The sequence below is a fragment of the Corythoichthys intestinalis genome, chromosome 4, assembly GCF_030265065.1.
Source record: "Corythoichthys intestinalis isolate RoL2023-P3 chromosome 4, ASM3026506v1, whole genome shotgun sequence".
NCBI classification, from domain to species: domain Eukaryota; kingdom Metazoa; phylum Chordata; class Actinopteri; order Syngnathiformes; family Syngnathidae; genus Corythoichthys; species Corythoichthys intestinalis.
This window is the reverse complement of record NC_080398.1, coordinates 21,496,044-21,510,039: the sequence shown is the minus strand read 5'-3', so window position 1 is coordinate 21,510,039 and position 13,996 is coordinate 21,496,044. Positions and strand designations below refer to the sequence as shown.

At 39.7% G+C, this 13,996-nt stretch overlaps 1 protein-coding gene across 5 annotated transcripts in view; it reads right to left on the bottom strand.

Annotated features, from left to right (window-relative positions):
• cadm4 (cell adhesion molecule 4) overlaps nucleotides 1–13,996 on the bottom strand; it is a 468,758-nt gene that overhangs the window by 76,145 nt on the left and 378,617 nt on the right. For all 5 annotated transcript variants that reach the window (XM_057833338.1, XM_057833339.1, XM_057833337.1 and 2 more), the window contains exons 3-5: nucleotides 9,005–9,292; nucleotides 5,715–5,876; nucleotides 1,822–1,912 (exon numbers count right to left, since the gene is read on the bottom strand). In XM_057833338.1, the coding sequence (XP_057689321.1) occupies nucleotides 1,822–1,912; nucleotides 5,715–5,876; nucleotides 9,005–9,292 (541 nt within the window). The remainder of the gene's footprint in view (nucleotides 1–1,821; nucleotides 1,913–5,714; nucleotides 5,877–9,004; nucleotides 9,293–13,996) is intronic.

Here is a 13,996-nt window from a genome sequence, read left to right as displayed (position 1 = left end):
TGCGGTGGAGAAACTGTCGCTGATAATTTCTGCAAATCAATATGATAAATGCAGACTTGCGCACACGGGAGAATATGGCCCGAAATGAGTATATCAATATCTAACATAAATGTGTGATATTTGAGCAGTATCACGCATAGGCACCGATGTTCGGTCATTTAATTATGTCGTTTATCACATAATAGCCTTGGACGTGTTGAACGCAAGTCAAGTAACACTAAATGTAATTAGTGAGCAATTAAAATGCATGAAATATAAAGGAGCCTTGATCGTATTTTCTCAGTGAATTAATCTTTACTGGTTATAATTATACATGAGGGTAATTAGAGATGTTAAAGGTCAGCAATTACTTAGTCGGACCATTTTTTATTTGCAGTATTTTGTGAAAATATGTCAAATACATATTGTACATATATTAAAAACCAATCCATTCGTAACACTACCTATATCATTCAAGTTCATTGGGAGCAGGATTCTATCTCAGCAGACCAAGGCTATAACCCAGATTGATTTAGAATTTTAAATGTCAATATGTATATTTTATATCTTTATGTATACAGTGGTATGAAAAAGTATCTGAGCCTTTTGGAATTTCTCACATTTCTGCATAAAATCATCAAATGTGATCTGATCTTTGTCAAAATCACACAGATGAAAAAAACTGTCTGCTTTAACTAAAAATACCCAAACATTTGTATGTTGTCATATTTTAATGAGGATAGTATGCAAACAATGACAAAAGGGGGAAAAATAAGTAAGTGAACAATCACATTTAATATTTTCTCAATTTTTTCTCCACACATGGCGTTGCGTGTTACTCCCAAACAATTCATCTTTGGTTTCATCAGTCCACAAAATATTTTGCCAAAACTTCTGTGGAGTGTCCTAGTGCCTTTTTGCTAACATTAAACGAGCAACAATGTTTTTTTAAACAGCAATGGCTTCCTCCGTGGAGTCCTACCATGAACACCATTCTTGGCCATAATTTTACATATAGTTGATGTATGCACAGAGATATTGGACTGTGCCAGTGAGTTCTGTAAGTCTTTAACACACACTCAAGGGTTCTTTTTTACCTCTCTGAGTATTCTGCGCTGAACTCTTGGCGTCATCTTGTGTGGATGACCACTCCTTGGGAGAGAAGCAACAGTGCCAATCTCTGTGCCATTTCTAGACAACTTCTCTGACCGTTGATTGATGAACATTCAGACTTTTAGAGATGGTTTTGTATCCTTTCCCAGCTTTATACAAATCAACAATCCTTGATCGCCGGTCTTCAGACGGCGCTTTTTACCGAGCCATGATGCACATCAGCCAATGGTTCTCATCAAGACAATTCTTACCAGGTGTGTTTTATAGTGGGCAGGACAGCTTTAAACCACTCATCAGTGATTGGGCACACACCTGACTTGAAATGTTTGGTAAAAATTGGTTTCAATTGCTCTTTAAGTCTCCTTAGGCAGAGGGTTCACTTACTTATTTTTCCCCCTTCTGTCATTGTTTGCATGCTATCCTCATCAAAATATTAAAACCCATAAATGTTTGGGTGGTACTAGTTAAAGCAGACACTGTATTTTCATCTGTGTGATTTCGACAAAGATCAAATCACATTTGATGGTGATTTTATGCAGAAATGTGAGAAATTCCAAAAGGTTCAGATACTTTTTCATACCACTGTACATCTAAAGGAATTTAGCAGGTTCCTCTCCCTCGCCTATAAATGGCACACTGGGCACTAACTCCACATGAAACTCAATGTTGTAAGGTACATTGTATGCAGTTCAGTACACTTTGGAGTAACGCAACACAAAGAGGACTTACAGAGGGTTGGCGACGACAGAGCAAGACAGGATCAGCGAGTCGCCTTCTCGCAAAATGCCAGGAGGAGGGATGATCCTCACGGTTGGTGCAACTGTGACCAAAGAGCGAAAGAGAAAACAAATTCACAGAAGTGAGAACAAGGCGGAGAAAAAAAAATGTGGCTTGTGTAGTCTTTGGACATCAGTTTTCAAGGCGATGACTTGACAAGAAACATGCAGAGATGCTGTTGTATGTTCAGTCAGTGTGATCTACAACCATGATTTAACATAAAGCAACTCAACTGTTTGTGAAATTCTGAAAATACATACACTGGCAAATAATTACTTAGATAAAACATTACCTCCAGAGGTGATGGTGTCAAACTGCACTGCTTTGTACTGTGTCTAATAAAGGCCTATGTAAGCATATTTCCTCAAATCCTATTTTCTTCCAAAGTGTTGCTTAACTAGCCAAGCCACGTACTGTACATTAGAAAAATCTCTTAGAAAACCACTGCATGCAATCTCACAAAAATGTAAAAAAAAACAAACAAACAAACAAACAAATACAGATGGACTTGTCTCCAACTCATATCGGCAGTTCAGTTTGCTTTTTCTGAAAATTGCAACATTGCACACAGAGATGCCTTGTTATCTTCTTCTCAGTTTCTTTTTACCATTCATTCATTCATCTTCTTAAAGGGGAAATGTGAACTAAGGTTGGCCAACCATGTTTTTGAATAATATTAATGGCTGAACAATTATAAGCATATTTTCATTATTTTTTTTTAACGCAACCCTTCCAGATTCTTTGTTTAACCCATAGCAACGCCCTTGACAACGAAAATGCTTTTCTTCGGCAATCTTCGGAAATTACGTCACACCGGGAAGTGCGAGGGAAGTCCGCCATAGAACAGTATTGTTTGTTGCATTGCTTCTCGGTAAGATGCCACGGCGGTGTGTGGCAATGTTTCGTTCTCACTCAAACGAAAAGTTGTATGAGTGGCCAAAGGATAGCAGGGCACGTAAATGGACATCTTTCATTCGCACGAAGCGAATGAATTTCACGCCATCATCGAGTAGTCTTCTCTGCTGCAAACACTTTGAAGATGCCTGCTTCCTTAACCGGTCTGCTTATGATCAAGGATTTGCCAAAAAGTAAGTATGATTTTTGGATAGATGACTGATGACTTTGTCAAAGCAGAGCTGCCAACTGTTGTGGAATGTACAGTAGAAGCTAGCGACGTTAGCCGAAAGCCAACTCGTGGCAATAGTCGTGGCATAGTTGTTGTTGTGTTCGCTAGTGTTACGTCCCAAGGACGGCTCGCGAAGGGCGTAACATAAAACGAGCCACACAATTTCACAAGTGGCACAAATTTGACACAACAATCGAACTCGCAATGAATATGTACAAAATGTGGATGAAGCGCGGCTTCAGGGTAAGCCAAGGCCAAAACAACAAACAAAAGGAATCTACACTCGAACCCCACCCGCTAACTAAACCCTGATCATGAAAAAGAACAACGAAAAGACTGCCACTAACCTAGCTTCTTACGCTAAACAAAACAAGAGAAAACGGGTTGAACAGAAATGGCGACTTACACCTATTGCTTCAGTGCTCTTATTTACAGTGGTGAACAAAAACGATCCAATAACGAATAAACACAAAAGACCTCACCGAAAAAGTGGGAGTGTATCAGATTAGCGATCAAATGCAAACGAGCATGAATGGCGAGCAAACAGCTGGCGATGAGGACCGCGGCAGAATGCTGTGAAATGCGACCTCCCAGAGCGTTGACAGCAGCAGGTTTACACCGCCGGTGAGTTTGTGCACATTTATTTGTATTTGTTTTATATATTTCCACCTTCATGCTTCAAGCATTGCATTGCATTTGTAGCGGCGTTTCTTTCACGGTGATCGCTTGATAGCCTTCTAGTTTATGTTTCGCGAGAGCCGCTGACAGGTGACAGCGAGCGTGTTGGCATTAAGTCAATCTCACAGCGAATCAGAGAGCGGCTCAAGTCACGCAGTGAATCATGGGAAATGTAGTCTCGGGACAACACTGAAGTGGTGCTTTGTAATCCGTTCGCTTGTGTGAAAAAACTACACTTCCTCACGCCATTAGACGCCACTTACTGCCGAAAGCCCCAGCTACTGTTAGCTCCATGTGTTAATAAAGAAACAAAGTTGTAAGCACGTCGTGTGTTCGATACCTTTGTCAACAAAACGCTCATAACAAGACACTATGCATGGTCCGTTTAAGAGACGCTGGGACTGGAAGTAGTAGTAGCTGGTAGTACGAGGCGAAGCGGAGATGAGCGAGAAGCAAAACTTCGCAGTCGAATGTGGCAGCAGTCCGCTATTATTTTGTTTTCTTATTGTTGCCACAATAAAGTGGAGAAAGCCATCAACGACTCATCTCCTTCTCCCCCGCCAACGTTTTTATATTATTATTTCATATGCATGAGCGCTGCCGGATCTGCCAAAATGAACATGCAGTCTGATTATTATTTTTTTTAAACAATGTCATCAGATAGACAAAAACATAAAATTATGTGCAAATGCCTGCATCTTCAAATCATGAAAATAATAACAGCCTATATCTTACCAATCTTGTAATCTCGATGGGTCTTGTCTCCTTTCCATGTCAGGTACAGTAGTCTGGGCACATTGTTTGCATCCTGATTAGCGTCTGGCTAATACATGTACGATCCAACATAAAATTCCAACCTCCTCCTCTTCCTCCAACTCTTCAAAAACTTGGGTCTCCTCACTTGCGCTTGATCTATCACTTATATCGCTGTTTGAAGCATTGTTTGAAGGGCTTTGTAGGGCGGCCGTATGGAGCGCTCCCATCGCTGTTCTCGGTGTGACGTATCACTTCCGGGTTCGTCCCCTTTCAGGCTCGAACTTCGGAAATTATTTTGTCAAATATACAACATATAAATTATTTTTTTCATGCTTTATTTGTTGGACAATGTTTAATTACTTTAATTGTGACCCTATTTGGCATGTTATGAAATTACTTCACATTACAGCTTTAACTGCCTATCTTCCCGAGGGTCACGGGCGTACTGGAACCTATCCCAGCTAACAACAGGCAGGAGGCAGGGTACACCTTGAACTGGTTGCCAGCCAGTCGCAGTCCTCACCAATTTTACAAAAATAATCGTAAATCACAATAAATCTGGCATGTCAACAGTGGCTGCTGACATACCAATATGACAATAAATGTCAAGCAAGAAAAACGTCGAAGAGCATCTCATGAAAACGAATTAACTTCTTTTTTTGTCTAGCATTCAGGATTTGTGAACACAGATATAGAATTTGTCTTGATATAATGAGAGTGTCAGTGATTATTCAAGGGCAATTATTGATTGCATCAAGTTATCAGTCTCAACCACAGGGGAAATGGCGCATCACACTAACCACTGGACCGGGCGCCCCGACCGGGCCGCAGGCTGTCTGCTTGACAACATTTGTACGTATTGGCTTTTAATGAGGGCGGCTTCAGCGCTGAATATCAGTCAGCTCAAATCCTGCACGGCGTATAAACAGCCTCCATTGTAACAATGAAAAACGAGGCTTCCACTTCTTGACACAAATTACTGCCGGTGCTAAAACGCTACAACGCGCTGTGCTGTCGTAGTGTTACAAATGGAATAATCTATGTTTTTAAATCATTCAGGACGAGGAAATAATGATAATGACTCATGTTTGAGTTCGGAACTTTGAGTAATACGTAGGTGTGTGTGTGTGTATGTGTAAATGCTTTGTTCTCAGGAAACAAAACTTGTCGAAACATGAACAGTTTTATTGTGTAAAAGAGCATGAAGGGGAAATTAATCCTCAATTCCCAGCCCTAATAACTATTATTTAATCAATGTATGCATAACAATAGCTCTGATACCCACAGAACACATCCAGGCGGTAGTGTCTGATCCTCTTTAGGTTGCCCAGCGCCGGGTGGAACGCTTCGCAGCTCAATGCTGCTCCGTTGTCCTTCCTCTCGACAGGGATGCGGATGGTGCTCGATACGCTGACGGTCTTGCCATTGTCCTGCTGGGAGACGACACCTGCCCGAATGAGGGAAGAAAGAGATGAGGTTAAAAAAGAAGAAGAAGCATAAGTATTTGGAGTGAGGGATGAGTTCTGAAGGAGAGCAGCAGGTCGCAACAGTAGAGTGGTTGAGCACTAGTGGACTGATGAAACAGAGCAAGATGAGCAAGGTTTGAGCATTTATATTTCATGGAAATTATGAATATTAGTATTCATATTATAAATCATTGGAACACATATGCGTCAGAGAGGCTCAGATGCATGAATGAAGGGGTGGTATGGTATGCCCAAGTCAAATACATTTTTCAAAATCTATAGGATCTGGAACATCTGGTACCAAGCAATAGTTTGAAGATTAGCTAAAGTGTGTTCTGTAGTCAGGTGACGAGACGTGCGGATTACCGGTTGCAAGGTATACCGTGGTATGAAAACGTCAAAGTTTCAAAACCGCAAAAATGTGTGTTATACCGTACCTTTGGTATTAGGGGTGTACCGGTAAACAAAAATCTCGGTTTGGTACGTAGCTCGGTTTTGAGGTCACGGTTCGGTTCATTTTAGGTACAATAAGAAAATAAAATGCAAAACATAAATGTGCTAGTTGTTTATTACACACCTTTGTGCTTTCAACAATAGGAACATTAGCCTATACAAAGCTAGAATTCTGCTCATAAAGTAGCGGGTATTTAAAGATAATTCAACAACAATTTGCCTTTCAGCACCCGCGTATTGGTCAGCTTTCTTTCTGAAAGAAAGAAGAATAAAGAAGTCCTGTGCTAAAGAAAAAAGCAATCCCAATGACAAAGATTTTATTATGTATTTTACAAATGAAATGCCTAAATGAATCATTTTTTCCTTATGAACGGTTTTCAAAAGCTTTATTGGTGGATTTTCAAAAGTTAAAGCGCCACACAGAAATTAATCAATTTAATTGTGTAAGCAGGATCTGTGTATTATTCTTATTATTTAATTACAGGTGTTTTAGCTCATTTCAATTTAGTTTATTTAAATGGGCTATTATTTATTTCATTATGTGTTTATATTTTACAAATGTGATGTAGTATTCATTTATATTGTATATTTTATGTTGTATAACTTTAGTTCCTATGTGAATATTAGTTCCTACTTGTTTTGTTATGGTAGGCGGGTTTTGTATTGAACACGGGGCTGTGTTGGTTATTATAATAGCAGAGAAGATGGCAGTAAATAAAAAAAGACAAGTCAACTGTGCCCCGATCTATCACTCAAGAGATCTGATGGACTCAAAAAGTGGGTTACGATTGCATATTTAGTTTTTACACGAGTGACTCCCGGTCTGCCCGATCCTAGCTACCGGTAGTAGTATTGACGCAGGAGGATCGCGTCTCGCGTCAAATAATAAACTCTGCCGTTCTTTTCGCGTGCGTCGCGTTGAGCCGCTTCTGGGACGTGTCTAACACGCGGCCGCACTGCGACTGGTGTGCATTGGCTGATTGACTTTAACGCCAGCGTTTCACTGAGTTGTCGCGGCGGCCACGTTGTCGCGCCATTGACGTTTCTGGGTTATACCGTTGTACCGTGTTGGTCCTCATTATAGTAGAGAAGATGGAGTAAATATAATCAACACAAAGAAACTGTAACCCGATCGACTCACAGCCTGGTAAAGTAAGGGTTACATTACGTCAGAAACTCGTTCGGTATGCCTCCGTTCCGAACAGAGCACCATGTACCGAAACAGTTCAATACAAACACATGTACCGTTACACCCTTAGTATTAGCTATTTTTTATGTCCCAAAAATGCAGGGAGAAATCCCTCGCTTGCAGCTGCAAGGCTCAACCCTCCCCCACCAGTTATTGCTCAGTGACAGCTGTTCTACAAGATGGCTGAAGGAGGTGAAACTCCTGAACTTTTCCCCCCATTGAAGAAAACGAAATCGCTGGTTTGGGAATACTTCGGCTAAAGAAAAGTTACAGACAGCCGCGGCTTAGAGGAAGAGGGCCAACCGGCATGTAAAACATGTTCGTGGAGGTTGGCTGCCGAGGAGGCAATACCTCCAATATGATTTCCTATTCATACAAAACTAAAGGTTAGTAAACACTGTCATGAACGTTTTCCACCAGCTACGACAGTTAACGACAGCGTGTTTAGCATGTCTAGCGGTGATAAAACGTGTTTTTTTCTCTCTGGTAACTGTCTGTGTTGAGAAAGAGAGAGTGTGTATAATGTAAACATGATAAGAGTCATACAAACGTGATTTTTATGGGAAATAACTAAATTATTTTTGTTCTGATGGTAATAATGTTGAGCTGTGGGTGTAGGTTTAGGCCCACCTAAAGGACTGCATTTGCATTTATTTGAATTTTATTTAGAATATTTTGTTATTTTTAAAATTTATTTTAACTTAACATAATATTATGTTCCAATTTGCTAATATGTTTTGAAAAACAAAAATCCTGTTCAATGTAAAATAGTTTTTTATTTATTTATTTTTTTTAAACCCAGATATCTCAAAGTAACATATTTTAGAGCTATAATTGCAATACCGTGAAACCGTGATATTTTGGCTTAAGGTTCATACCGTCAGAATCCCATACCAGCATATGCCTACCGGTGACGTAGTACTTTTATAAATTCCTATTTTTTTTCCCACTAACTAAAATACATATACTGAATAGGATAGAAAGCAGCAGAACCATACTGAATAGGATAGAAAGCAGCATAACCCAAAGTAGCGTAACAATAGGTTGCACAATGCAGAGGAGTGCGATGCAAAGTATCCCCAGGCAAAGTAGCTCTACGCAAAGAAGCCCAACAAAAAGCAGAGTAACATCAAACGACCTATGACAAGGTAACCTAACAATAAGTAACAGCCTAACGCAACAAAAAGTAGTTAAAAAATGCATCACACACATCTTTGGGTTGCATAATGCAACATACTAACGTACAATAGTGCCACACAATGAAACCCTGCACAGTAAAATGGAACGCAACATAATGCGACAACGTAAAGCAATATAACATGACACAAGATAAAGTAAGCCAGCATAACACAACATAAAGGAATGTAGACTGGACTTAGGAAACGTAATCATATTTATATTAAGAGTATGTTAGCCTCCCTAAAATTCTAACTATCCATCTGAGCATTTGTGGCACCATCACTGTACCTGGAATCTCTCGGCCATTGCGCATCCAACGCAGGGTGGCGGCAGGCTTGCTGCGCTGCGACACGCAGCTGAGCTCCGCTTCGGCACCCTCAACGGCCTCCTGCTTGACCTCCACAACGGGCGTCTCCGGAGGAACCAGGACGGCCAACGTGGCCACCTGGTGGTGCGTGGCGTCCGTGTAGAGCTGGCAGAAATAGCCGCCCTCGTCCGAGACGCTCACATTGGTCAGCGTGATGCGGACCAGTCGCTGCGTGAAAAGGACCATCTGGAAGCGGTCATCCTTCAGGGCTGGAGGTGAAGAAGGAGGAAACAATCAGTATTATTATTGTTAGTGTCAATTTTACTTTACTACTGAAGGCGCCAAACTGATTAATGTTATGTGCAGGGGTGAAAGTGGTTAGAATTTCTTGCCGGAACCCCCCGACATGAAGGTTTTTATTTAATTTTATTTATTTATTTATTTTGTCATATTTGGGGGTGGGGGTGTCAAAACTACTGAAATGCAAAGAAAACTGTTTTGGCCAGTTATTTCTATAACACATACAAAAACTGATTTCCATTCATAGTTGTATTTTTTCAGTGATTTTCAATATAATAGAACACCGTAGAATAGAATAAAATAAAATAGAACGCAACACATAGAATGGATTGAAAAATATGTACAATCTCCAATATGCAAAACAATGAAAAAAAAATCAGTGGGGAGTCAATGACTTCTAATAGTGATACTCTTGTTGTATAGGTATGGTGAAATTTGATAGCAGCATTCAGTAATAAACCTTTATTAACGGTGCAAAAAAAAAAAAAAAAAAAAACAGATTTCAGTTTACAGTATGCGTCCATTTGTAGACCGCTTACTATATGTTCCTCACATATTAAATGCCAACTGTTAACTACTTAAGAACATAGGATGTGTATTAAAATTGAAGTTAATGTAAACCTTTATTTTTGTTGTGTTTTTTAATAATAAAGATATAAGTAACATACATTCAGAAAAATAAGTACAAATGACGTATATTATGCAGAGTGAAATGGAATATATTTTGAAGATCGCGCAAACATTGACTTTTTTAAATCAAACGGAAATGAATAAGTAGCCTAACATAAATGAACAAATATAAGTCCAAAGTGCATATTGTGCACAGATGTTCTGAACCTCCCCATCAGAGCAAATAAAACTAAATATGATAAATAAGCCTCCCAACTCTTGCCTTGCTCTTAAAGATTTGATCTATTTTCTGTTGCATTGCCCATTTTTGTCGCATCAATTCAACAAACTTCTTTTTTTTTTGCTGTTTCAGAAAACATGCTCATTTGAACCAATCTGAGCTAACTATCTCTGGTGATCACATGTCAGTATGTCAGCCAATTGAATGGATAAATGAGTCCAGGCGATTTGCTTTGCTGCCTGCATTAGCACATTGATGTGACTCGTCATCGTCAGACTCAGATAACTGCTGCAGCTGGGGAAATCTCCATGCCGTCCGTGGAATAAAATAAATACCGTATTGGCCCGAATATAAGACGGTGTTTTTTGCATTGAAGTAACACTGAAAAAGAGGTGGTCGTCTTATATTCGTGGTCTAGACATTATACCCATTCACGACGCTAGATGGCGCCAGATATCATTGAAGCGATGTTCTGTCATGACAGATCTCAGCTACCCTCCCCATTCGCAATGCTAGATGGCGCCAGATATCATTGAAGCGATGTTCTGTCATGACAGATCTCAGCTACTCTTTTTAGTTTAACCAGTTTGCATTTAGTTTAACCAGTTTGCATTATTTTATTGCATTGTTTTTCCTTATTCAGATTTGTTTCAAGACTACAGTTACAGTTAGACTTCACTTTATTGGTTAATGCAGTTATTGCAATTTTGTTATTTTATCACAATAGATTGGTTTATTTCCATTTCAAAAACCAGAAGCCATTCATTTACGAATGTGATTGCACTTTAGTTTACATATTTAAATGTTCAGATATTAAGATTTGAATGAGGCAAAATAACATGCTTTTTCTCTCAAATATATTGTTGTAATCATTTGTTTCGGATGTACTGTAATTATTTTCTGTACATAAATTAATTTGGTGTTCAAAAAGTCTTTTTTCAAACTTGAGTCTTGAAAAACAGGGGGTCGTCTTATAATCAGGGCCGTCTATATTCGGGCCAATACGGTAATAAATATTGGTGGAAACTGATTGCGCTGCACAAGCCCTTTATTATGCTTGTTGTTAACACTTGTGAATGTAAATCTGATGTTGGTAAATTGTTTTCTTTTTGAAGATGAAATGCATGTGTGGCAGTTTTGTATTTTTTTTTTTTACATAGCGTTTTGACAGTTGTCGTCATATTGCCAGAATCAAAGCACCGTATACCGGAACAGCGTTCCTGCCCTGAATCTTATACCGGAACTGCGTTCCTGACCTGAATCTTATACCGGAACTGCGTTCCTGACCGTTCTGGCCAACCTTCACCCCTGGTTAAGTGTATCATCTAAGTGGCATCACATTACAAATAATAAAAAAAAAAAATTCGATTCTGAGTTGGCAGATTAAATTCCTCGTCTTCTTATCAGTAACCTCTCGTCAAAGTTTTGTAGTGTTGTGAAAAGCTGGGCAAGTAGTTCTTAAAATGAGCCTACCGGTATTATGTTACAGTAAAAGTTTACACAAATTATTCCCATTCATCCATTCTTTATCCAAGAACGTGTAATTAGCGTCTTCTTTGATATTTTTTGTTTGGAGTCGATATTTTTGGTGAAGAATTGTGCAACTTTTCTAGGAGAATAAACACCTTTTCATGAAGTTAGAAGCAAGTTAACCGACACCATTGAACGCCGCACAATAGATGACGCTGAAAAGATGAAGCAGCAACAAAAGAAAATTAGAGACAGCAAATACGCAACAATTTTCTTTTTGTTAGCCGAAACGACAAGAAAGGTGGCGAATAACAAAGGCAACCCAACAATACAGCACCGGCTCGATGTCTATAGATTTTTAAATACCCCGGGGAAGGACTCAATATTGACGCCTCTATTTTGCCGCCTTTTCTTTGTTTCGGCTTTGTCGCCCGGGGGGACAGCGTCTCCTGATGCACCGCTGGCAGGCCTTCTTGCAGCCTCATTCGTCACGACACTGCAATGTAGATATTGGTTTTTGTGTGCGCGGGAGAGGCTAGCGGATAAACTAATAAAGCTATGTAATGTGGCAGGTGAGGGGGTGGAAACTAATAGAGAAACGGAGGAAACTGAGGAGGCGGAGGGGATGGATGTTTTAGGCCCAATTTCCACAAAGCAGTACAGTTCGGTTTGGTATGCAGTTTCCATTCTCAGAAGTTACATTGCAGTAGTACATTGCCCGCTCATTTGTTCTATGCTGCGTTGCACTCATACATGCTGATTATTTCATGATACAACCAACTGCATTACTTTCTGGCTCTTTTTTCCCCTCTCGTAACAGGTGGAGCTACTGTGCCAACCTTCTTTGGTTACGGTTTTTTTTATTCTCCCAAATGATAGACGATGACGACACACAATCTTGGAGCAGCAAGGAAAACTGTCAACACCTAAGCTAAACACATTTATTAAGAAATGAACAATTACAATGCAGGCCTGGACCTCAGTTCCCAAGTGCACGATGATGCCTTCGAGAAGATTCAGTCCCGACCTCCGGCAATCATACACTTTTTATAATGCATATGTAAATAGAAAGGCTGGTGTCAGCCCACAAGTTAACCCCACGATGGAACCTGTGAGACTCACCCTAGTGGAAAATAGCTGTGTACCACAACAACAACAACAACAAAATCAGCAACAATGGCCTTGCTGCAGGAATGGAGCTGAGAAGCTCTCATTCATTTCTAGCTTAAATGTTTAGCCACAATATATACTCCAAGCAAATATGCCAAGCAATATGAAAATGAATAAAACCAGGTAAAATGAACAAATATGTGTGATTGTATTAGGGGTTTGCCATCTTGGGCACCCCACGATTCGATTCGATTACAATTCAGGGTACTACGATTCGATTATTGAACGGTGATCACAATTAGCGATGCATCATACATTGCTAATTGTTAAAGTAGACAAACCATTATTTACCATTATTTACTTACAATATCCTAAGGCAGGGGTCGGGAACCTTTTTGGCTGAGAGGGTCATAAACACCACATTTTTAAAAATGTAATTCCGTGAAAGCCATACAATATGTTTAAAACTTAAAATACGAGTAATGTGTGCATTTTATGTAATTTCAACATTTTTAAAGTACAATAAGTTTCTGAATTCTTTTTAATAACATTGTTATGCTGTTGCTAATCAATGATGAGTATTCTTACCATTAATGTGACTTCTGGTGCTGCATGGTTTTGCTGATGGCTTTGTAGTCTGGTTGATACTTGATGAAGTTAAGCGTCATGCAGGTATTGAGAAACTTAGGATACGTCTCTTTTCATGTTCACCAAGAAACGACACAAATCCTCCATTTTTTCCAACCATACATGGAGCACCATCAGTGCACACCGAAAGAAGTTTGTCCATAGGGATTTTTTCTTCAGCGAACTCAATGAAGGACTCAAATAAATCCTCCCCTCTTGTTGTCCCTTGCATAGCCAAAACTGCCACTTTCCTCATGTAGTGTGTCACCGACAACATACCTTGCGATCACGCTGAACTGTGATATATTGCTTACGTCCGTTGACTCATTCAAAGCAAGTGAAAAAATGGAGCCGAATTTATGTCCTTCATGCGTTGCCTCAGTTTGATTTGACATCATGATTGTACGATCGTGAACAGTTCTTGCTCACAGGGACATGTCTTTTATCCGTTTAATAATCTTGTCTTTATCCGAAAAGTTGTCAAAAAATTCATTCGCAACATCAAGGATGAATGCTTTGGCGTACTCCCCATCTGTGAATGGCTTCCCGTTTCTCACAATTGCTAAAGCGCCAGCAAAGCTAGCCGAATTACAGTCACCTTGTTTGGTCCAAACAC